This window comes from Camelina sativa, chromosome 10 (assembly GCF_000633955.1).
Source record: "Camelina sativa cultivar DH55 chromosome 10, Cs, whole genome shotgun sequence".
In the NCBI taxonomy this organism is placed as follows: domain Eukaryota; kingdom Viridiplantae; phylum Streptophyta; class Magnoliopsida; order Brassicales; family Brassicaceae; genus Camelina; species Camelina sativa.
In genome coordinates, this window is record NC_025694.1 from 22,233,141 (window position 1) to 22,258,378 (window position 25,238).

The window sequence follows — 25,238 nt, forward strand, 5'->3', positions numbered from 1 at the left end:
AAAAAAAAAAAAAAAAAAAAAAAAATCCTAAACATGAATCTAAGCTGATGTATAGCCCTTAACATTCGGGTATCCGATCGGGTCTAGGTTCGGATTTTTGAATGTTGAGATGTACACATATAAAACCTGATCAGGTATCTTATATAATTGGGTTGGATTCGGGGAGGATGCTTTCAGATTCGGGTAATTTCATATGTAACTGAAATCCGAACTTGGTGTCAATGAATTTTGGGAATTTTTATCTGAAATTAATAAAAAATGCCCGAAATTCACTGAAAATAACCGAAATTAAGAAAAATCCACAAAACCAAAACTCTATCTGAATTGAAATACTGAATGTTGAAGTTTTAAAGAGATGGAAGAGTAAAACCGAATATAAGTTTAAAACCTTAAAGAGATAAGCAAGTAGGGAACAATCATAATATCTTCCAAAACAAAACACAGTTTCCTCTATGTCATCTTCTTTTTCCAAAACACTTAGGGATCATTTGTTGGAGTTTAAAACTCTGAAAAAGAAAATGACAAACAAAAAAAAAAGCTTAGACCATCTCCAATGTATATCTCTATTTTTTTTCTCTAAAATAGAGTAACTCTAAAATAGAGCATTGTTTTGTTCCAATGTATTACTCTATTTTCAACTCTAAAATAGAATTAGTGTAAAAATCTGTAAAATAGAGTTCCTAATTGATCCTATTTTTAGTTCATCAAATATGTAAATCTGTAAAACAGAGTTCCTAATTGATCCTATTTTTAGTTCATCAAATCTGTAAAATAGAGTTCCTAATTGATCCTATTTGTAGTTCATCAAATCTGTAAATCTGTAAAATCTTTCAAGCTCATCTTCAAACTCAACTTCTGCAAAAATTTGTGCAGTTGTAAGCACCTTTTCTTCAAGTTGAATATCTTGTTTTAACCACTATTCAGTACACATCAAAAACCTCCACCATGTAGTGTGTAAGACAACGTCTATATGGTTCTATTATCCTTCCACTAGTGCTAAAAGCACTTTCAGAAGCAATATAAGACACATGCATAGCAAAGAAGTCTCTATCCATCTTAGATAAAATTGGATACCTGGCACTATTGACTTTCCATCAAGAGAGTTAAAACGACCCGACCCTTTTTGTTAAAATAATAATAACAATTAAACTAGTGGTCTCATACCCACTAACCACATAACCACAACCCAACCAAACAACGGAAAATAACCAACAGATACCAATATCCAATAACCAATAAATAATAAAATAATAATTCAATAACTCAATCGAGCAGAATCATTAACCAACAATCAGCATCCTAGCAATATTCTATGAATCAACTCTTGCAAGCTAACAAAAGCCATATAACACATCAATGAGCCACTAGAACATTCTCCTCTTCATCGTCTTGATTCCACGATCACACTTTGCCTTTACGTGCACAACAACACATATGAGATGCGTGAGTATTTTATAAACACTCAGTGAGGCAATCCTCTCATCTATTGGGCTATACACACAAGCAATTAAGAAAACTCTACCCATCAAACAACACTCAATACCAAACAACAAACCAGGACAACTGCATCGACCGACACCAATCCATACATCGACCGACCCCCTCTGGGATTGCATCGACCGACACAAGCTTGCATCGACCAACACAAGCTTGCATCGACCAATGCAAGGTTCACCTTCATCGACTGACACCAACACTACATCAACCGATGCATGCTCGACATTGCACGAAATCCCTAATTGCATTGATCTACGCCCTCACATGGCATCGACTGATGCTCCTAGGTCAAATCGCGTCATCCTCGCATTGCATCGACTGACACACAAAGTGCATCGATCGACGCACATGCCGAGCATCTTCTTCCCCAAAGCTCTTCGCCGGATCTCCGTTCCTAAACCACCAAAACATGATCCAAAACCACAGAAAGGCTTCCCAAAGCCTCAAGTACCACATAAACACTCTAACAAGCCAAGGAATGAACCACATAACGCATAAACAAGAAAGATCAGAGAATCTCAAGCTTAGATAAGTCATGGTCATGCACTCACCTTTACCAAAGAAGATTATCACTCTAAAACGACAGATCTACACTCCTAGCAAGCTACTACAACGATCCCAGCTACAGATCTCCACATGAACTAATACAAGAAAAGGGGTCATTGTAACGTTTGCTTGAGACGAATTTTTTTGGTCACAAATATGTGAGATTTTAGATACTATGTTGTGTCATTTTTTTTAGTAATAAATTCGTAATTATTTTGTCACAATATTATTACGAATTAAATTGTCACTGAAAATTGTCTCTATTAGCGACTAAATGGTGTCGATATTATTAATTGTAACAAAATGTGACGGTTTTACTACAATTATTTAGTCATAAATAGTGACATTTATTTGAGACAAAATATTTGTCACATATTTGTGACCTTTTAGATACTCTAAAGGGAAGAAAAAAAATTGTAACAAATTCGTAATTGTTTAGTCATAATACTACGGTTACAGATTAATTTATGACAAAAAGTTTTCAGAAACAGTAACAAAAATTTTATGATAATTTAAGTCATAACAATTGTAACGGTATTATGACATTTTGTCAAACATTGATTAACCAGTTAAATATAGTTTTACATAGAGAATGATCATTATATTTTATTAAGGTAAATACAAACTAATAATTAAAAACTCTCTTTTGTAAACTAAATTAATTAGTGGCTAAACATAAAATAGTGTTATAATTCTTAATAAATAATATTTTTATGTAGGTTGTTCAATGAAATCATGGTTGCTGCTAATCTTGGCATAAATAGAGATAATCTAACCTTGCTTAGAGAAAAATAATTGAAAGTTGGTTAAAAGAACATGTAAGGAATTATGATTATTATTTTAAAGCTGTTTTGAATTTATGTTTAAATAGGAGCCGATTAAATAGTCTCATTATTATTTAATTAAATTTAAGAAAGATGTTTAAGATATCGTAAACTAGATTTTTACTTTTTATAAAATATTTTATTTTTATTAATAATTAGAACTTCTAAGCACTCAAAAAGAGCATAAATTTTCAAAATATTTAGTCATTTTTGGAATTTCCCTCTAAAACTTACTAAATATTCATTATACCTTAAAACTTCGCTTGTATTATATAGGGGATATACTTAATACTTAAATTGTAAGCCTAATTAAAAACTAGATTACTCTTTCTTCTCGCCGCTTTGTTTCTCTGGTTTTCACGGATGCGAAGGTTAGAGGCCATATTTTTTATTAAATTATTAGATCTATATTATGCAATCAACCATTGAAATTATCTTTTTCTACTGTCATCTTTTTCTATTGTCACTCAGCATATATACTTGTGGAGTGATTTGGTTCTGTCTAATCTAATGGATGTATATAATGTATATATTTATTTTCTGTTTGAGTATTCTAATCGATCTATATATTAGTATATATAAAGGATTTGAAGTGATGTCACCTAGTTAAATTGATTTGAAGAAACTGTTACGATGCCATCTACGTATATATTTATTTGTTTATATTTATATGGAGTTATTGCAGAAAAATTTGATGAACATGTGCAAGAACACTTGTCACAGAGATAGTCTTCAAACGGTGAGGGTTTGGCAATAGACAGTCTAACCCAAAAAGAGAAAAATAAACTTATGTTAAGGTAATATTTATAGACCGAATTATGCATAGTTACATATTTTTTGATGAGTTAGAAATTCACTATTTTTATTTGCGTTCAAAAAGATATATCAATGTTCATATACTTGTGTCTTTTTTATAGATTGCTGAAATATGAAAACAAGACCGTGTATTTGGACTAGTCAATGCAAAATATTATTTCTATGTCTTTGGATGATTCATCAGTCTTCCCACAACCTAGCGAAGAAAAAGTGAGAATATTAATCCACAGACTTGAAGAACTTGTAAATAAATTGAAAAAGAGTCATGATGACAATTTACTCCTCCAGAAATGTCTCCAAGCACTTGAAAACATCTATGTCTCCACAAGTTTCCATGGAGTTGCTATTTAACTAAGTTTTGTTTTGTTTATTCTTTTTTTTTAACAATAGTCTCATTTGATTTGTTTTGTTTTGTTTATTCATAATAGGCTTTCTCATATTGGTTTTGTTTACTTTAATTTATAAATGAATAATTTATTTTATTATATATTTTTGTAATTATTAATATACAGCTTATTTAATTATTATTGTGACAATAATATAGTAAAATATAATATTAAGAAAAATAGGAGACGATGGTTTGGATCATTAATTGTAATTATTTTGATACTACTGGTTGGTCGTCATGAGCTAAACATTATAATGTAATAATAGTAAAAAATTGCATTACGGTTTTGAGACTAAAATTTTGTCATAATAAATGACGGTCTTTGATACATGTTCTTAGTTAGTAGTTGTGATGGGCAAGTGACATTTTACAGGTCGCTAAGTGTGACGTTTTGAGACTACAGCGGCGTCCTAAACAGTGACTAACTTGATACGTGATTTTGGTCATGAAGTAAAACATATTTAAGACGATAATTTTAGTAAGCAATTGTGATATTTTAGATACCTTTACAAATCGTTACATTTGGTGACGAAATAGATATGTATGAGTTAGTCGCAACTCGTGAGACATTTTAGTGACTAAAACAAATTTGTGACCATTGTATTGTAACCATTCACCAATCGTCACAGATTCGTAACAATATTTTTATTGTGATGAAAAAAAATTATTGTGACGGAATATTACGTGACAATGAACTTATTTTCTTGTAGTGAACAGCCACAAAAAAAAACCAAGAATTCCCAAGAACGATCAAGAAATTCTTTCTCTCTTTTTTTTCTCCAAAACCGGCCAAACCCTCGAGTTCCTACTTTTATACTCGATTCCAGAGTTTTCCTAACCCTAAAAAGCAACTTTTAGCTTACTGGTTTCTCGACCAAACCAGCCTTGCATCGATCGACACTACACTTGCATTGATCGATGCACATCCCGAACCGAGATTCTGGTTCATGGATGTTACAATTCTCTCCCACCAACATAGGTTCGTCCTCGAATCTCGAACAACCATCAGCCAAGGACTGATATCACTTGTAAAATAAAATAAAAAACAGAATCGTCTAAATACTGTGGAAGAAAAATGTTTATTGATCTTACCGGGACATCGAGTTTTATAAAAATTAGGGTAGACGCAGAAGAAGGGTAAACAATTAGCAAGTTTCTTATCGATTTGCAGAGATCGAATGAAGAACGATCGTTATTTGCTAATCAGCCGACGTTTTAAATGGTTTGGAAAGAGCGTTAAATGGAGAAAGGAAACATCAATCATAAATCCCTAAATTTAATTTCCCTTCAAAATTATATACAGGTAATGTGAAAAGTTTTGCACTACAAGAAAATACGCTCTTTGCGACGGCCATTTGCCCTGGCAAATTTACTATGGATTTTCGAGTACATTGCTACGCAGACCAGAGTACTTGCAACTCCCTCGCAATATTTGCGACAGAAAATTCCCTTGCAAATTTGCAACGGAAGTGAAAGAGATTTGCCACGCAAGGAAAATCCCTCGGAAACGACTCTCGAATACCTTGCACATTTGCGCCGAATTAGCGATAACTAATGTCGTAGTAAATTTGCGAGGGAGTTGCGAGGGACATAGATGTCGGCAAGCACGTATTCCCCGAGTCTAACTGTTTTGTCGGAAAAAATCAAACAGCGTCCCAAATTTGTAGCAAAAAATAAATTTTAAAAATATCCCTCGCAAATCCGTCACAAATTTCCCTAGCATATCCATAGCAGTTATTTTTAGTAAGCCTATAAATAGCCAATCCATGGGACATGGAAACCACAACACAAAACACTTAAAAAAAAAAACTTCTGCGACCCAAAAAAAAAAACAAAATTGTCAAAAAAAAAGGCTACAGAAAAAAGCTTAGAAGATTTTTAATTTCATAATAATCTTTAGAGGTGGAGAGCATGATCATATATACAATATGATGGTGGATATACAATCACAGAGATCTGGAGACCGGTGATGTGAGAAAAGAGTTTTGTGATGGCTTGCGCGGTTTCATGTACTATACGACAAACCAAGACTTTGCTCGTGAAAACGGTACAATATTTTATCCATGTCATAAGTGCTTAAACAATAAATATTTGTAATTTAATCTAGTGAAGAAGCATCTCTATAATAGAGGATTTATGCCGAATTACTATGTATGGTTACGTCATGGAGATAGTTGTAGCATTAATGTTGGAGGTAGTAGTTTGAATTATGTTGTTGATTAAACTAGTAATTATAAGCATCAAGAATCTGATCAATTTGGTTTTCATGGATATAACGAGGAAAATAGACTTCATGATATGGTTAATGATGCATTTCATGAAACTACTGCTACTTCATGATATGGAAGAACCCAACATAGATGCACAACATTTTTATGCTATGTTAGATGCTGCAAATCAACCTATCTACGATGGATGTAGAGAAGAGCATTCTAAGTTATCATTGGCATATAGGATGATGACAATTAAAGTAGATGATAACTTAAGTGAGAATTGCATGGATTCTTGGACTGAACTCATTAAAGAATATTTGCCAGCTGATAATGTATCGGCTGAGAACTACTATGAAACACAGAAGTTGGTTGCGAGTCTTGGATTACCATTTGAAATGATTGATGTATGCGTTGACTATTACATGATTTTTTGGGATGATGCTAAGCTGCAGGAATGTCGGTTTTGCAGGAACCAGAGATATCAGCCTACTGAAAGAAGGACATGCGTGCATTATAGACATATGTGATACTTGCCTGTTGTTGATAGATTGAAATGCTTAAACAAATCAAAACGGGCTGCAACGGCAATGAGATGGCATGCAGAACATTCTACACACGAAGGAGAAATTACACACCCATCTGATGCAAAGGCATGGAAACATTTTCAGTCGGTATATCCTGACTTTGCTCAAGAGTGTAGGAATGTTTATCTTGGGTTGTTTACAGATGGTTTTAGTCCATTTGGTATGCCAGGGAGGCAATATTCTTTATGGTTTGTTATATTGACGCCATACAATCTTCCTCGAGATATGTGTATGCAAAGCGAAATTATGTTCTTGAGTATTTTGGTACTAGGTCCAAAGCATCTGAAGCGAGCTTTAGTTATCTTCTTGCAACCTCTGATTCATGAGCTAAAGCAATTGTGGTATGAAGGTGTTCAAACGTTCGATTCCTCGAGAAAACAAAATTTCAATATGCGGGCAGTGCTAATGTGGACGATTAGTGACTTCCCCGCATACGGAATGTTATCAGGGTGAACAACACATGGAAGATTATCATAGTCTTATTGTATGGATGGTACAGAGGCATTTCAGTTAAAGTATGGGCAAAAACCTTGTTGGTTTGATTGTCATTGTCAGTTTCTTCCATTGCATCATTTGTATTGGAGGAACAAGAACTTGTTTAGAAAGAATAAAGTTGTGCATGTTCCTCCACCAACTTACGTCTCTGGCAATGATTTTTTTGAACAGATCGAATACTATGGAGCTCAAGATACATGTAAAAGTTGGGGTAACTGACACACACAAGCAAACATGTCGGATGGATATGGAAGCGCTCACAATTGGCACAAGCAGAGTATTTTTTGGGAGCTTCCCTATGGGAAAGATCTTCTCCTGCGGTATAACCTTGACGAGATTCACATCGAGAAAAACTTTTTTGATAATTTCATCACTACGCTTTTGAATGTGCAGGGTAAAACAAAAGATAGTATGAAATCAAGGTTGGATTTGGCGGAAATATGCGCAATGATCGAGTTATATATTACAAGAGATGAGAAATTACCATTACCAGAGACAGGAGGCTCCAATCCAACCTTACCTGAGACAGGAGACGGCACTGGCACCGGCACACCGACACTGGCACTGTCACTGGTACAGACACAGGAACCGGAACCGGAGTTCCCTCTCTATCACCATCTTTTTAAGACAATTTAATATTAAGTTTTAATTTTTTTTTTGAACATGGTTTTTAAGAAAAAAATTTGTTGCTAATCACTGGTTATGTTTCTAATTATATATATGTTTGAATTTTATTTTCTGTTTTGACTACATTTTCTATTTATAAAAAATTATTGTTAAAATATAAAAATATAAATTTCAAAAGGAAAAATATAAATATCAAAATGAAAAATAAGCCAAAATCCGTAGCAAATTTATGCTAAGGATTTGCGATGAATGCAAAATTGCTACTAATTTGCGAGGAAACATATTACTGGGTTTATGATGTTATTAATATATTTGCAATGGATAAAATGTCACAAAAGATTGGCAAATCTGCGAGGGATTTACTTCGACACGTTTTGCAGCAGAGTTGCGAGGACTTTTGTACATCGCAATTTGCGTATTCTACGACGAAAAAATATTCATCGCAAGTGTTGTGAGAAAAGTGCTACGTTTTTCAATTTGCGATGCCCGTATTGCGAGGAACCGCAAATCCATCACTATTACCGTTTTGCGAGGGATGAACGACAAATCTTGCCGTCACAATAGGCATGTTTTCTTGTAGTGTTGTTTCTATATACTTAGTTGATGTGGCAGAATTTTAGAAGATTATTTTTTGGCTGATGTGGATAGCCTGCAAAGTCTCAAACAACTGTTGTAGTGTCATTTTATACCTAATTTTTTGTTTCATTTCGGTTGTCTGTCGTTCTCGCTTTCCGATATCATTTTTAGTAGAAAATAATCTCATTTTTCATAAATACATCATATTAAATACATTTACGACCTGATTAATATCCATGAAAAACGACATCATAAAGATCCGACTAATTTCATTTTGTTCTTTTTGATCTTAATCCTTTTGTACCTAATAGTTATTTTACACAACATATGACACATCAACAACACTAGCACAAGCCACTATAATAACCTAAGTTTTTTTTTGTATTTGCCCTTGTGATCCATTTAAGTAATACATGTTAGCAGACTTAATATCAAGTCCAGCTTGACTTGATGTCTAAAAATTCATAGTCAATGAAAGTTAATGTTTTAAATGACCTACAACAAAGTCCATGATTTAAAAGTTTATGGTTTAAATGGTCTATATTTGAAGTTTATGGTTTGACATTTGTTCAAATTAAAACTTTCCTTTAAACAACGTCGTTTTGTCACTAACTGTGTCATTAACGGTATAGTAAAATCTGTTAGGGGGAGGTATTGGTTTAGGATTTAGAAAGAATTTTAATGACTTTATGTTCTTGCTGATTGTTAGAATCATAGAAAATTGAAAGTTAAAAATGAAGGATTCTAAGAGATTGTTTAGGAAGTTTTTTAAAATCTTGATGATTTGTTTTTTCTAATCTTGTAAAATCTTTCTATTTGATGAAAGAATTTTCATGACTTTTGTTATGAAGGAAATGATATAAAATCCTAAACCAATAACATAAAATTTGAATTCATTAACAATCCAAGATTCTTTTGTTTTACTTGAATAACATAAAACTTTTAATGACTTTATAAAACTCTTAATCCAATAACACTAGATTTATCAAGATTTTAGATAACTTTTTACAAATCCACAACCAATAACACCAAATTTTTAAAGAGTTTTTAAAAGTCTTGATTGAATAACAACATTAAAATTCTTTCTATATCCTAAACCAATACCTCCCCCTTAGTTGTTTAGTTATCAAATTTAATGTCATTTCATTTTTGGCTTGGTCAACAAAACTTTATGTTTTAAAGAGTTATTCAACAAAAAATTATGTATTAAATAGCCAAAATTTGAAAATTTATGGTTTAAATTACATGTTTGTCAATAATTATTTATTCAGTTTATTTATATAATATTTGTAGTTAAATATTTATAATTTTCCTAGACGATGAGTCCTCCAATAATCTACTTTACTAGACAAGAGAAGAACGAAAAAAAAAAAAATCTTCAATGCTTTTATGAGTATTTATTTTTTTAGTTTATATCTGGTTTTTTAAACAATCTTTTATTGCTTTAAATATGTTGTATATTTAACTTTTTTTTTGGTCTTTCATCAAGTTTCTTGATTTATCATCATGCATAGAAAATTTAGTACCCCGACATTTAAACAAATGTAATACTGAATCCTATATTAGCAAGGTACACTTAACATCAAATTAGCTAGGTGAATAATAATAATACGTTTTTATTTTATCAAGCATAAACTTTTAGTTCGTATTACATCATTACATAATTGTTATGACGATAAACACTCGTAATGACATGATTTAGTTTTTGAACTTGGCCTCAAGGTCCTTGACAACATTAACATCTAACTTAAACGCTTGAGCTAAAATCTCTGGATTAATCGGAGGCGTTGACCCAAACACAGTATCTGCGATCGTGATAACACCAGCGTTCTGACTACTCAGTCCAGCAAAGGCTACCGCAGGGGTCTTACCGATATTCACTTGAAAATGGATCATTCCTATGGGGAACACGAACACGTCGCCGGGGTGCAACATTTTTGCAAATAGACGGTTATTGTCTTGATTGGAAGAGACAAACCCAACATATAATGTTCCCTCGAGAAGAACAAGGATCTCAGTGGCACGAGGGTGTGTGTGAGGCGGGTTTTGGCCATATGGTGCATAGTCGATGCGGACCAAGGATATTCCCATAGTGTTTAGCCCTGGAATCTGATCGACATTGACAGTTGTCACGTTTGATTTGACATCATTATCAGTATTACCTGCCTTGTTGAGCCCCGAAAAGAAGAAATCTTCTGGCTTCGCTTGCTTGGGATCCTTACAGAACTTGCCATTCACAAAAACTGAAAGTAGAAATATTGAGTTGGAAAGCAGATATTACAAATGGAATTTAATCATAACAAAGGAGAACGGTAAATATATAATCAGCGTAATTTTATACGCACCACCATTTTTGGGATCATCAATGGCTACACAGAAGTCTTGGAGTGGACTTGGATCGTAAGCTTTGGCAAAGGAAATTACCAAAGCAGATAAGGTAATCAGGATGAGACACTTGGAAACCTTCATGTTTTTATGTGTTAATGCTTTCTACAGATCTTTTATATGTGTGTGTGTGTTGTTTGTGAATTGGGAAGCATTTGAGCTCTGTATTTATAAGGCAAAAGCGCATGTCATATTTGACGTAGTCCGAAGTAATTCTATAGATTTGTAAGTCGCATATTTCAAAGTGGCAGTTCAAAAAACGTTTAACAAGTCTATCTATAACTTAATCTATTTTTTTTTTTGGTTGAATTTGGATTTGCATGCACTACTATTTATTGATCTGCAGTGTTGTTTTCCTTGTACATGACCTTCTAGATTCAAGTCTGATAGACTGTGTACGTGTATGAATGATTGGCCAAAATTTTATAAATTTTAGAGAAGGCTTTAACAAATTTTTCTTCTTTTTGGAGTAGTAGCAGTTTAATGGCAAATGGCATCCTAAGTTGGTAAATGCACTTCACCATTTAGAACATTTGCGAAGAGTTGTTTATGACTAAATAAATCACAAATTTTTCATTTCTTTCCTACATCAAACATATTACTTGTGTTTTAATATATTACAGATTTATTACATGGTTTTCTAGATATATCTTAGATAGAGTTCAACATATTTGCAAATCTGCTATGACTTACGTAAAATTAGAGCGTACTTTATGTAGATTATCTATGACTACGTCAAATTTACCAAAGACTTTGCTTAATCTGCCTATAAGCATATTTACAGTAAACGCGAACAAGTCATTTATGTAAATAAGTCTGCTTTTAGTTTGGACTGAATGTTATATGTAGGTTTTTTTTTTAACTCGTTGATTTATTATTTATTACAAATTATGAGAAATTTTAAATAGACGATTCTACCACACAAACAGTTCTCTTGGACCCTATTAAATTCACCATAGATGACACTTTTTACCCTATTAAATTCACCATAAATAACATTTCTTTCTCCATGCTTAAATCACAGTATCTGAGCGTCGAATTCCAGATTTCTTGGTGTAGAAGTATTAATCAACCTTTGATCAACCATTAGGGTCAAGAGGACTTCCACGAATGCTATATTTAGTTAGAATAATTTTTAAATATGGGTTGATAAATTAGGTGGTAAGAAAATGTTTAGGTGCATTCATCTTGATATTTTCAAAATTCATTGCTCTTTTTGGAATACTATTCTCTCGTAAAAACTACCACAAGGAAAATGTTATTCATTGGTCTTTCTCGAATACTTTAAAGCAGGAAAAAGATTGGGTAAATATCTAAGTCTTTACCAACTACCACAAGGACAAAAAGTAGTGAACAAATTTCCAGGAAGGTCTCATAAAAGTCAACCATTTCAATATGTGTGTATTCTTTTCCAACAAGATACGCTTCATACAACTCTCAATCAGAATGATACTTTGTTTTGGGAAAAAATGAATCTTTGATTATGTCCAATTCTTCCGACCGCATGGTGATTCAATTGGGTTTTTTGGATTTATGATTTTATTTAATCATGAAAGTTTTTTTTTTTGACAGTTGAAAAGCTTATTTTCCCTTCATTAGCAGTTTATGATTTTGGATGTAATTTTAGTACTAAACTGATGCATGATGCATCTCTATGAGAGTTAATTTTTCTGTTTTCTGGTTTGTTTACGCTAACCTTATTTGATTGGAGTAGTTTTTATCTTTTGTAGCAACTTTAAAGTTAAATAAGACCTCATTAGGTATCCATGATAAGCAATATCGTAAGTTCGTAACGACCTGATTTTTAAATTGACTGGATTTATCCTTGTAAGTTTTTTTAAATATATATATCTTAAACAACGTATACATTAATGGTTTGAATTTGAGTGGCGTCATCATAGAAATGTGTTAATCATTTTTGTAATCGTTTATGTTCTTGCCCCAGTCCTTTTCTAATAAATTCATCTCATACTTTAAAAAATTATTTTCACTCCATAAAATACTCCATTTGGCACATTCATACATGTACACATAAACTATCAGATGGATGGCATACTTTGTTTTGGAATATGCTGTTTGAATAAAAATGTCATTTTCCTTGAGTGTTTGTATCTTTCTAACAACTCTTAAGATTTTATCAAGTATCCACCTCTTGATTATGCATTGCTGACACCGGAAAATGTTAGACAAAATCAATATAAGAAAAGTACAGTTTAAATATAAAATTAGGTGAACCAAATCATTTTATTTTATTTTGTTAAGCATAACATTTTCATGATACGTATTACATTTTTATTTAACTGTTACAATGACAAAGACTCTTAAAATATATAGACTCAATTCTTGGATGCAAAGTTGGCCTCAAGGTCTTTGACGACATTGACATCTAACTGAAACGCCTGAGCCAGAACTTCTGGATAAATGGGAGGCTTCGATCCAAACACTGTGTTTGCAATTGTAATGACACCAGCGTTCTGGCTACTCAGTCCCGCAAAGGCAAGAGCAGGGGTCTTCCCAATATTCACTTGAAAATGAATCATCCCTATGGGGAACACAAACACGTCTCCGGGGTGCAAAATTTTGGCGAATAGACGATTATTATCTTGATTGGAAGAGACAAACCCGACATATAGAGTTCCCTCGATAAGGACAAGGATCTCAGTGGCACGAGGGTGCGTGTGAGGCGGGTTTTGGCCATAAGGCGCATAGTCTATGCGGACCAAGGATATTCCCATAGTGTTTAGCCCTGGAATCTGATCGACGTTCACCGTTGTAACGTTGGATTTGACGTCATTATCAGTATTTCCTGCCTGGTTGAGGCCTGAGAAGAAGAAATCGTCTGCCTTTGCTTGCTTCGGGTCCTTACAAAGCTTACCATTCACAAAAACTGCAAGCAGATAAATTGATTCGAAAGCATATATCACTACTTCGATTTTAATCATAATAAAGGATAACAGTAAGTAGAGAATTAAAGAAACGTCGTCTTTTTATATTATTCATACCACCATTGTTGAGGTTACCAACGGCCACACAGAAGTCTTGGAGTGGACTTGGATCATAAGCATTGGAAAAGGGAATGACCAATGCCAACGTAATAATAGAGATAATAAACTGAGAGATCTTCATTTTTTATTTATGCTAATGCGTTTTTATGATTTGCTATATGAAGCATGAGTGCTTACTATTTATAGGGCAAGAACGTATGTTATGTTTGACGTGGTCCAAAGTCATTTGTATCTAGGATGTTTCAAAGTGGCAGTTAGAATGTTTAACAAGTCTCTCGTTAATTAATTCGGATTATTTGCATGACACACCACCGCGTGTTATAGGAAAAAAAATATGTTTGGAATTATATAAGTAGAATAAGCAGTAGGTAATGAACTGAATAAGTGGATTGTGACGAACAAATACTTAAACGGTAATAACAATATAGGTTAGTGGGACAGGAAAATATGTTTATATAATAAGTTGATGGTTTTAGCTATTTAAAATATATATTTTTTCCTACTGAATTAATTAGGATTATTTCTCTTACGAAAATGTAAGACTGAATCAATATAAGAAAAGTAAAGTTACTACTAAAATATCAAATTTACGTGGAAAGCAATAACTAGTTGGTGAATAAATATATCCCTTATTTTGAACTAATGCGCAACATCGAGAAAACAAGAAACCGTGCTTCAATTTGTTTGTATCTAATCTTCTTTCAATAAGATACTTTGAACATCAATTTCACATTATTCGCTCATGTTTTTTTTTTTTTTTGCTTAATTCTTCTCAAGGTTAATTTGGTATGCATAGAAATTTAATATGCCGACAATACTAAAACGTAAGATTAGATTTCTATGCTAAAACTAAAGGCCATATTATTAAGTAGAAGTTAGGTGAACAATCATTTTTTACTTTATAAGACATGATTATTTCTTAGTATTGCATTTGTAAGTGGGTGTTACAATGATAAACACTATAACAATTTATATCAAGGTACCGTGGACCCAAACTTGGCTTCAATTTCTTTAACGATACTTGCATCAACCTGGAAAGCCTTGGCCAGAAGCTCTGGATAAATCTGAGGGTTTGACCCGAACACAGCGTTTGCGTGTGAGGGGGATTTTGGCCGTATGGCGCATAGTCTATGCGGACTAATGATATTCCCATGGTGCTTAACCCTGGGATCTGATCAACATTAACAGTCGTCACATTTGAGCCAACTTGATTATTGGTGTTCCCGGGAATGTTGTGGCCTGAGAAGAAAAAATCTTTTGCATCGGATAGCCTTGGATCTTTACAGAATCGACCATTCACAAAAACTGCATGTAGAAAAATAGTTTCAAAGATTTTATATTATTACAACGTTTAATCATAAGAACGAAATTAGAGAAATATATAAACTGGGGTGTCTTTTTGTACCGCCATTTAAGTCATCAGTGGCCACACAGAAGTCTTGTAGCGGACTTGGATCATAAGCATTTGCAAAGAAGATGACTAAAGCAATTATGGCAACAAAGATGAGAGATTGAGAAACCCTCAGTTTTTTTTTTTCTTTTTCAAACAGAAGGTTTATGTTAATAGTCTCTCTAAATTTGTTATGCATGTGTTGATGGTGAATGGTCAGTGATTTAAAATTTATAGGACAAGGAGCATAAGTCATATTTGACATGGAGTCACTAAAATTAAATGTTTAATGGCATTACACAGAGTTTGGTAGACTTTTAGTTAGAAGAGAGCATTTTAGAGGAATAAAGACAGTAGTTGGAATTCCATTAGGAAGATTGGACAAATGTTGATGAGTAGATGTCAAAGAACATAAAAGCCATCTTATTATATAAAGTTGAGTTTTGAAAGTTAACTATTAACAAGATTTTGACATGTGTAAATATTAATATTTAATAGGTAGAATTTGATTACAACAAAGATAAAATATTTTGTTTTTAAAATATTAATAATGTAAAAAGATAATTATAAAAAAATACAGAATTTATAAAAAAGTACAAAGTTTTTAATAATTATAATGAGATTTTATATATATATTTCATAAAATTTGAAATTCTAATATTATATTTTTAATTTTAAGTTATTAATTCTATAAAAAATATAGAAAAAAGGATTGAGTAAAATTTACATTTAACTATTAAATCTAAATTTTAAAAATACTCACTTCTATATAAACGTATATCATATTTAAATAATTTATTCAAAACACTATTTTCAACTTTGTTTAATTGGAATATTTTTTTAATGGGAGAAAAAAAAATTCTAATTTTTTTAAACCAAAATTCTAATTGGACGGAAGGTTATCTCCCGAAGGAAGGTGAAGGAGGTTGGACACAAGGTTATCTCCCCAATTGAGGAAGGCGGAACCAAGTTTCTTTCCATGGTGGAGGAGGTTGGACGCAAGGCTCTCTCCATAAGGGATGAGAGCGGAGCCGAGGTTTTTCTCCATGGTGGTCATAAATTCTTGTGATGATACATCACTGATTAATATATTATGTAATATATTTTTATTCAAAATGTTTTTTGAGCCAACAATTTTAGTAATTAAAATACTATACAGAAGTGAAAACAAAATATTGTAGTTGGTTTAATGTATTCATATTCACATTTTCTAGGTGTTGATAAAGAATTTATTTGTAACATAGAGTATATTTAGATGTAAAAAATACACTTTTAATAGTAACATACATAAAAGATTTGTAAATGGATATAAATCAATGTATTATAACGAAAATAAAATTTATTAGTAACATACAACAAATTTTCATATATTTTTATTAAATTAAATTTAATTTATAAAACTTTAAACTCCCACATCGGATTACTTAACTGACTTTTTAGATAAAATCGGATTTGTATTATTATGTAACACACGACCAAAAGTGTCATAGGGAGAATTTAGGTTTCACGACCAAATGTTAATTTATAAATATTTTACTGTTTCTGGGTATGACTAAATTGATGAAAAATATATAAGCTAAAGAATTTATAGAGGATATTTACACAATACCATTTTCTTTGTTCCTTCCACTCGCATATTAAGATAACGTATATAGTATCTGAACTTTGTTAGTAACAAATTGTTACATAGGATACAATCAGTACCTTGTCCTAATGTCACGCGTCTTTTGGACAGGTACGACCTAAAATAATTGACTTAACAAAAGAGATATGATCATCTCAATTTTTCACAGGGAAACAGAAAAAACAAGAAAGCCAACCACCACCATTACCAGGTTTAGAACCATCCGTGTACAAACCATGCTTCGAGTCTGGTCTTGATATATCTGTTTTTCCACTTCCACTCTTCACGTTTAGTGATTTCTTTCGTTCTTGTTGGTACTCTGGTAATCTACAGAAAGAGAGAGAACATGATTAAAAAAACTAAAACCAACAGAGCTCATTATAAGCAAAACTCATTCAAAACCGATTTTTTGGTCCAACAAATCTTGGTTCTGACTAAGTAAACCGGTATGGAGGGTTGAACAAACAACTTACGTGGGAAATGCGAATGAAGCTGCGCTGTTATTACTGGTGTCGGACCGATAAGATTTGGCCGGAGAAAAGGGAATTTGTTGAGGTTCATCTTGTTTAGGAGCGGTTTTTGGTATGGTTTCTCTTGGTCTAGCGTCTGTGGAAGTGATTTTGTGATCGATGTTGGTGTTATTGTAGTTGTTGTTATTGTTGTTGTTGATATAGGAAGCAGAATATTCGAAATTGGTGAGTTCTCCAGATTTATACATTGTGGAGAAACTTTGGTCTCCCATGTGAATACTGAACAAAGATTCATTCGATTGTACACTCCAATCTTGTTTAGGAGTTATCGTAGATGCGAAAACCGAAGGTGGAATCCGGTCCGGTTCATATCCTGATTTTGTTTCCCGGTCCATTTTTGTATCTGTCTACAAAATAAAAATAAAAATATTAGTAGATATCAATGTATGTGTTTAGATCTTGTAACCAAAGAAAGAACTCTCATCACCTTTGATCAAGCTGAAGCTGAGAGTTCTTCAAGAACCAAAATGCTGAAAAGAACAAATTCTTTAATTCTTTGAAGTTACGTGTGGAAAATTAAAGCAAAGCTGTGTCCTCATTAATAATGTCTATTTTTTCGTTGGATAACAAACGTAATTAAACTGACTAACTAATCTCCATTACAAAGTTAATTACTAAGAAAAACAATTTGGACTTCAGTTATAAGTTATAAGTTATAACCAAAAAAATGTTTGTTAAAAATTTGGACATATTTAAAGGCTGGGAGCCTAACTCGGAGCTGTTATTACTTATTAGTTATAATAATGCATCAGAAAGTGCTTCTGCTATTTTAATCTTACAACTCTTTTTTTTTTTCTCTTAAAAAAGAGTTAAGTTTATTGGAACTGGGAACTCTTTAATATTACAACATTTTTATGTAATGCATAGGTTTATTTTCATATGAAAATAGTCATGTATAGATATAATATTATATATATATACAGACAAATAAAAATGAAAAGATAAATTTTCTCGAAATAAATTAAAAACAACAAAAAAAAACAAACCACTTTTAAAGTTTTGTAAATTTTCTTGGTAGTTTTACTGTTCCATAGTTGTAAATTTTTGGGAAATTAAATCACATGATAAGACTTTTATTTGCCTCTCTTCCATTTCAACCTAGGAAAAAAAAATTGGTATGCCTAAGTTATAGTACAATTTTGTCTTTGTGTCTTAATTGTTTAGTCCACACAGGGGCGGATCTAGGTTGATATAGGATGGGGCACGTGCCCCATACTAACTTAAAAATATTTCTACTAGTTCATTACCAATTATAGTCTTCTAGCTCATTTGGTTAAAGTGTGCCCCATGCTAATCTTCGTACCCCAAGTTCAGTGACTTACTTTTCTTATTTTTTTTTTTTTTAGATTATCCTGTGTCTTTCCAACATGTTTTTCTAAATTTTAATTATGATTGAGTACATTAACTTCTACCTTTATTAATTAACTCTTGAAAAATTTTATAGCATCACTTTAATAGTTAAGATTACATTTGAATTTTAAAAATGTTGGTACAGTTAGTAACTTGGTAAACATATATTATCTATTTTGTAATTCATTAATCATATTTTAGAGTTAAAATCAATATATTTAGATTTGTGAATTCAAATAATTCAATTACATGTTTATTGTGATTTGTAACTAGAAATGTGGAACTAAATTTTTCTAAATATATCTAATATATGTTTATTATTATTATTATTATTATTATTATTATTATTATTATTATTATTAATGTAAATATTATTCAATAAAAAAATTTATACAGTAAATGCTTCACTAACTTTGTAAATTATCATAAAAAGGACATTAAACACACTCCTACACAGTAGAAGCTCTTTTACCGATATTAATTGAAAGGAAGAAGCAGAGATTAGAAGCATCCTTTGGACTTTGGAGAGTATAAAGAGTTTAGGAGTGTGGAGAGTAGTTTTTGCGATGGAATCAAAAACTTAAGTTGGTGCGGTTTTACGTCGTGAAGCTTGGCCAAACTTTAAAGCACAATCTGTTCTCATTCCACAAGCTTTTAGGCCTTATTCCTGATTGGAAAGTAGTAGTGGAAGAAAGGAAAACTAACCTTGGAGCCTCACTTATAGCAAAAAGTGTGACAAGGCATGATCGATCACAATCGTATGTGGCTCAAGACCACCCCTTTTGGTTACAGGCGGTTCTTGAAGATGATAAAATCTTAACTTGATTGCCTGGTATGATGATTTCTATCATTTGTTTTTTTGGTTGTTGTAGTAAACGTTGGTCACCAAAGGTTTATAAAATATCATTAAGACGAAAAAAAAAAAAGGATAGTTCGAAGATCTTATATATGGTCGAGTGGAGAACCACATCGTTAGACATTCATTGTAATGGGGTCACATAAGTCTATTATTGAGCTGATGCGGTTAATGACAATATATTTTAAAACTAATATAAATAATATTTCGTAAAAATTTGATAATCTTTTGAATTTTATATTTTACATTAGAGGTAAAAAATTCTATTTATTAAATATTTATTTTATATAATTTTATTATTATTAATTATAGATATTTTGTGCCCCACACCAAAAAAAATTCAGGGCCACTGAATCCACACACATATCAACAAATAACAAAATTAAGGGTCGAAGGGACTTTTTAACTTTTCATTTTCATGTTGTCGGTAAAAATGTGCGATACTAAAATATTTGTAATCAATTGTGGTTCCAATTATTGGGCTTGCTACATCAAATCTAAGTTTGTACAAGCAAGTGTCAGACTTGCATGCCAAACCAAATTTCAATATATTTATATAGCAACAATAAAAATTAAAATTGGCAAAAAAAACATTAATATATAAATTTAGAGCATGAGCAACTATAGATACCGTGTAATTTAATCATTTTATCAATATATAATAAATAATTTAATCAATATATAATCAATAAATTGTTTCTTATAATTTAATCAATATATAATAAATAAATTATTTATTTAATTTCTAAATTATAAAAAATGGATTTCACTAATCAAGTACTTGATTTGAGATACGGTCTCTCAAATCCTTCAATTAAGAGACGTATCTGATCCTTTTTATAACATTTCCAATATATTTTTATTTATTTAATTTCTAAATATTTTATAAGAGATTTTCATTGGAGGTGCTCTTATAACATAAGCTAAAAACACGTATTGCAAGTTTGCAACCAACACTAAATCAATAACTGAAAACAAAATTGTTTTGGAGTTTTAATAAATTATTCGGAAGAAGAATACAATATTGATAAAAACTGAATTTAACCTAACATATACTTCTACAAAGCTGATCGAGTTAGTAATTAATTTTATTCATACTTATATAGGCTTATAGCTTCTTCTTTTTTGGAAAACCCCTTGTTTTCATTTTTTCTAAGAAACACAAGTATAGAGGTTGCAAAGGATTCAAAGATCCAAAATTTAATACAAAACAGGAAAAGGCATTTCTTAATATCAAACAAGGACAAATAAAATAGATCGAACTAAATTTCATAAAAGCTTTGAGACAAAAACTAGATAACTCGTTGGCACATGTGATATGAAATCACGGTTAGTCGAACAATTTTCCACGAAGGGATCAATGGATGACAATGTGGTCACTATCAAAGACTTAAAAGGACTAAGTGATGTTGAAGAAGAATCCGAGACCTCCAAATCTACCCACGGTAGTGAACGGTAACGATATAGGCTTATAGCTTAAGCTAAATGAACTACATAAAGTGTACATTACCAGAATGTTGTAGGTCAAAAACAAAACAAGAGACTATTTGGGCCAACTACACCTAGCTCTGTTTAGATATTCAATGGCCCATTAAAGATATATGAGTTACTTTCGTAAATTGGGAAAACAAAAAAAATAGTTGGTGTATGCTCCTCGTAATATATCATCTTATCTACAACCAGAAGAAGCTTATACTGCTCCTACACAAGCTTTCTGCAGATGAAGTGTTCGCTGCAGAAGCAGCTTTTCAACATCGGAGACTCGCTCTTTAGTTGTAAGCTAACTTATTTTTCTTACACTTTCTCCCCTTGTATTCACCGGCTCTACTACTGCAAATCAAGAATTACTTAACCGATCGATCTTAATTATTCAAATTTTTATCTTTGCTTTCAGCTCGACAAGTCCGATGGGTTTCAATAGAACAATTTCGTGTAACAGATTCTCTTCTCTCAAACTCAATAAACACGTTTCATAATCCGATAAGTTTTTCAATATTGTCCACAAGAAGGAGCAAAAAACATTCGAGAGTAAGTGTTGGTTATTAGTTGCAGTTTTGTATTGACAAAAAAAAAAAAAAAAAAAAAAAAAAAAAAAAAAAAAAAAAAAAAAAAAAAAAAAAAAAAAAAAAAAAAAAAAAAAAAAAAAAAAAAAAAAAAAAAGTTGCAGTTTTGTAAATAATTAAATTAACTGAAAATTCCCAAAAAAAAATGAAAAAAAAAATTTACGTTTGGATTGGTGGCCATGGAAATTTTCATTTGTACGCCAAATTTTACCAACAAAATTTTCTAAATTGCGATTTTATTTCATTCATCTTACATTGAATCAAACGAATTTAATTAAATAATTTATAGGTTTGTGCAACAAGGAGAAGAAGGGTGCATTCGAACTCGGAGACATACGTACTATTAGAGGCAGGACAAGATGAGCAGTTTGTGTCGGAAGACGAACTCAAGGCTAAGCTCAGAGGTTGGCTCGAGAATTGGCCGGTGGAGTTTTTGCCACCAGACCTGGCTAGGTTCGATGACCTTGATGATGCGGTCGATTTCTTGGTTAAAGCTGTATGTGAACTTGAAATTCATGGAGAAGTAGGTTCTGTTCAATGGTACCAAGTTCGTCTTGAGTAATTAAATAAACGTATCATGTAATGTTTTTTTCTTTTTAAGGTAATAAGCGCATTTCCTTGAATTAGTAGTTCTTTTGGTTCTTTAATACATAATTGTTGATGTTAAATTCGGTGTGTTTATTATTATAATCGTAGAAAAGAATTAAGGTCAAAGCTTTCGTAGATAAGACACTTGGTCATGCTAAATAATACGCAAATTTAGAAGAAAAAATAAAAGATCCAGAGAAAAATGAGTGGTGAAAGTTCAAAGTTGTCTTTCTTTCGTACCTTGTAAACCCTTCCCTTTTAGTCTCCATCCTTCATAGTCTGTCTCAATCGAAATGTATATGTCGTTTAGTTTCATCACTGATTATATAATTTAATTTTGTGATTTAAAACGTTATAGGTCGTTTAGTTTCATCAATACCCACATAGTTTTCATTTTAGAATTTGATTACTTGTTATGTTGTATATAAAGCAGGGCCGGTATAAAAATCACAAAAATTGTTATATTCCTTGTTCATTTTTCAGTAAATAGAAATTTTTTTTGTAAATTTTTTTTAGACCTTAAAATACACTACTTTTTATGCTAATTAAACATGGTTCCAGTATGCGAATGCACTCCTTGCACTCCTTGCACTCCTTGCACTCCCTTATCGTCTGCCCTGATATAAAGGCTCTAATTGGTAACCATCATTTAGGAAAATCCTAAGAACGAGAATGAATGTGATTATTCCTCTTCATTCTTCAAAACTTTTATATTTATAAGTAATATTATTTCCACATCATTTCTCTATATTCATCTTAAAATATTAAAAAAAATAGAACAAAAATGTTCCTCCCTTCCAAATTGATGGGAAACAAATGAAACAAAAAAATGAACAAATATTAAAATTCATTTTCCATTTTAAAATAAATAAATAAATTTATATTTATTAATAAGATTTGAATTTTATAATACAAATAATATTCATATTTTTATAGTATATTGGCAGAAATATATTTTTTTTGTCAAACGCAGAAAAATATTTTTGATAGACATTTCATGTTAAATTAACCTGAAGGCTTTATTTGAAAAATTATATGAATAGTAAAATAAATTTAAAAAATATTTTTGTCGTAAATAAAAACTAAAAATATTTTAAATTATTTTAAAATTTTATTGTAGGTTAATATTAACTATCAATATTTAACATGCCATATATAAAATTTAATTCACAAAATTTATTTAAAACCAAATGTAGAATTCATTTTATATACATTGGAAATAGTATTAGTATTTTTATTGATTAATTTATTTAATAATTAATCTATTTAAATATATTGTTATTGTTTGGTCACCAATTTTTATTTTGTTTCTTTTCCTTTCATTTCTCAAAAATTGTTTATTCCATTCTGCATTGTTCTTTTTATTCATTTTTCTTTTGTTTTTTTAATGGTTACTAGTAGAAACCAAAATGATTCGTCCTTATATTTGTATTGGTTTGTTTTCTTGGAATTTGCATTTTTTGTCATCACTTTGATAGCCAATGTATATGATTTATTTAAATAATATGAGCAAATACACAAGCAAAATGGAAGAAAATAAATAAATCAACAACTACTTAATTTGGTTGTTATTCCCTTCAAGCTGTGTATTCTATATGGAGTAATGTATTGTTAAATAATATTTATTTGTAAAAGAATGAAAAAAATGAAACTTAAGTTTTCCTCATCTTTTCTGCCCAAAAAAATAAAACAGTTTTCTCATTCTGGTCCTATAATAACAAAGAAACTTCTATTCAAAAAATAGTGAGTTGATCGTATAGGTTATACTTATACTGTGTTGTTAATACATATAATTATGTTCTTTCTTGACCAAAAAAAGATAATTATGTTCTTTTTTGTAAAAGAAAATTCTTAGAAAGATTTGTTGGCTAAAATAAAAATTATTTTAAACAATTATTTTGCTATTAAAACTCACTTTATATATCATTTATTGATTAAATATAAAATGTATTCAAATCTCATTCATATACCACCTAGATTCCTTGTATAATATTTCAAATAATAAATGATTAAATGCTGTCATAATTTTTAATTACATATTCTTAAGTATTTAAATTCACAGATTAAATCATAATTTAAAATTTTAATTGTGGATTTTACTTGATTTAATCTTGTTGTTAATGATTTACCGGTGTTTTATAGAAAAAAATATAGAGAGATCAATGTAGGCTACTTATATAGTTAAAATAAAGTTATCAGTGAAAATTTCATATTTAATATTGATAAATAATATTAAAACTAAAATATGTTCACACCAATAGGGTGAGAGCAAAACTAAAATTTGATATTCTATGACTTATTCAATGACTTTTAATACTTATAAAAATGCAACTTAAACATTCTATAAGGAATCATACTTGGTTAAATTAAAGAAAATGAAATTAGAGATTTGAAGACTTTTTATTTAATAATTAATTAATATATAAAGTATATTTTTTTAAAATGTAAACAAGTGGCAGAAGTACAATGCACCAAATGGGGCAATTTATTATAGCTTATTTAGAATAAAATTTATAATATATAGGATTTTCATAGCTACTACCTTGACACTAAAGAAGAGTTCGACCCAATGCTTTATTTTCTGTCCTAGTTGATCTAAGAAACAATGATGTGCCATATGTGTAAAATTTATAATATATAGGATTTTCATTGTTATTACCTTGACAGTTGACACCAAAGAAGAGCGACAGGTTTGTTAGTGAATTAGATTAAACTTCTGCTGTTGTGTAAATGTAACTAGGGAATATTTTGGAAGGATCTTTTTTTTTAATTATTTTACATAAAAAAAAAGTTACGGCGAGAAATTACCATTTGGAAGATATTATTATGTACGGCGATTAAACAAAAATGTTATTTGTTGCTGTGGTTTTACTTTGTTTTG

General features: G+C 31.0%; 5 protein-coding genes across 5 annotated transcripts; 1 reads left to right on the forward strand and 4 right to left on the reverse strand.

The window, feature by feature from the left end:
* On the reverse strand, positions 10,159–11,101 carry LOC104719573 (germin-like protein subfamily 1 member 13). Its single transcript, XM_010437516.2, has 2 exons — positions 10,912–11,101; positions 10,159–10,809 (listed from the first exon to the last, which is right to left on the reverse strand). Exons 1-2 carry the CDS (start codon positions 11,033–11,035, stop codon positions 10,265–10,267), a joined length of 669 nt encoding a protein of 222 aa, XP_010435818.1. The 5' UTR covers positions 11,036–11,101; the 3' UTR covers positions 10,159–10,264.
* On the reverse strand, positions 13,177–14,114 carry LOC104719574 (germin-like protein subfamily 1 member 13). Its single transcript, XM_010437518.1, has 2 exons — positions 13,954–14,114; positions 13,177–13,838 (listed from the first exon to the last, which is right to left on the reverse strand). Exons 1-2 carry the CDS (start codon positions 14,075–14,077, stop codon positions 13,288–13,290), a joined length of 675 nt encoding a protein of 224 aa, XP_010435820.1. The 5' UTR covers positions 14,078–14,114; the 3' UTR covers positions 13,177–13,287.
* LOC104719575 (germin-like protein subfamily 1 member 20) lies at positions 14,831–15,554 on the reverse strand. Its single transcript, XM_010437519.2, has 2 exons — positions 15,362–15,554; positions 14,831–15,261 (listed from the first exon to the last, which is right to left on the reverse strand). The coding sequence occupies exons 1-2, from the start codon at positions 15,543–15,545 to the stop codon at positions 14,876–14,878; spliced, it is 570 nt and encodes a 189-aa protein (XP_010435821.1). The 5' UTR covers positions 15,546–15,554; the 3' UTR covers positions 14,831–14,875.
* Positions 17,126–17,835, reverse strand: LOC104720610 (myb-like protein Q). The gene is made up of 2 exons (XM_010438492.1): positions 17,444–17,835; positions 17,126–17,297 (listed from the first exon to the last, which is right to left on the reverse strand). The coding sequence occupies exons 1-2, from the start codon at positions 17,833–17,835 to the stop codon at positions 17,126–17,128; spliced, it is 564 nt and encodes a 187-aa protein (XP_010436794.1).
* On the forward strand, positions 21,344–22,437 carry LOC104719576 (protein CHLORORESPIRATORY REDUCTION 7, chloroplastic-like). Its single transcript, XM_010437520.2, has 3 exons — positions 21,344–21,481; positions 21,601–21,734; positions 22,059–22,437. Exons 1-3 carry the CDS (start codon positions 21,427–21,429, stop codon positions 22,329–22,331), a joined length of 462 nt encoding a protein of 153 aa, XP_010435822.1. The 5' UTR covers positions 21,344–21,426; the 3' UTR covers positions 22,332–22,437.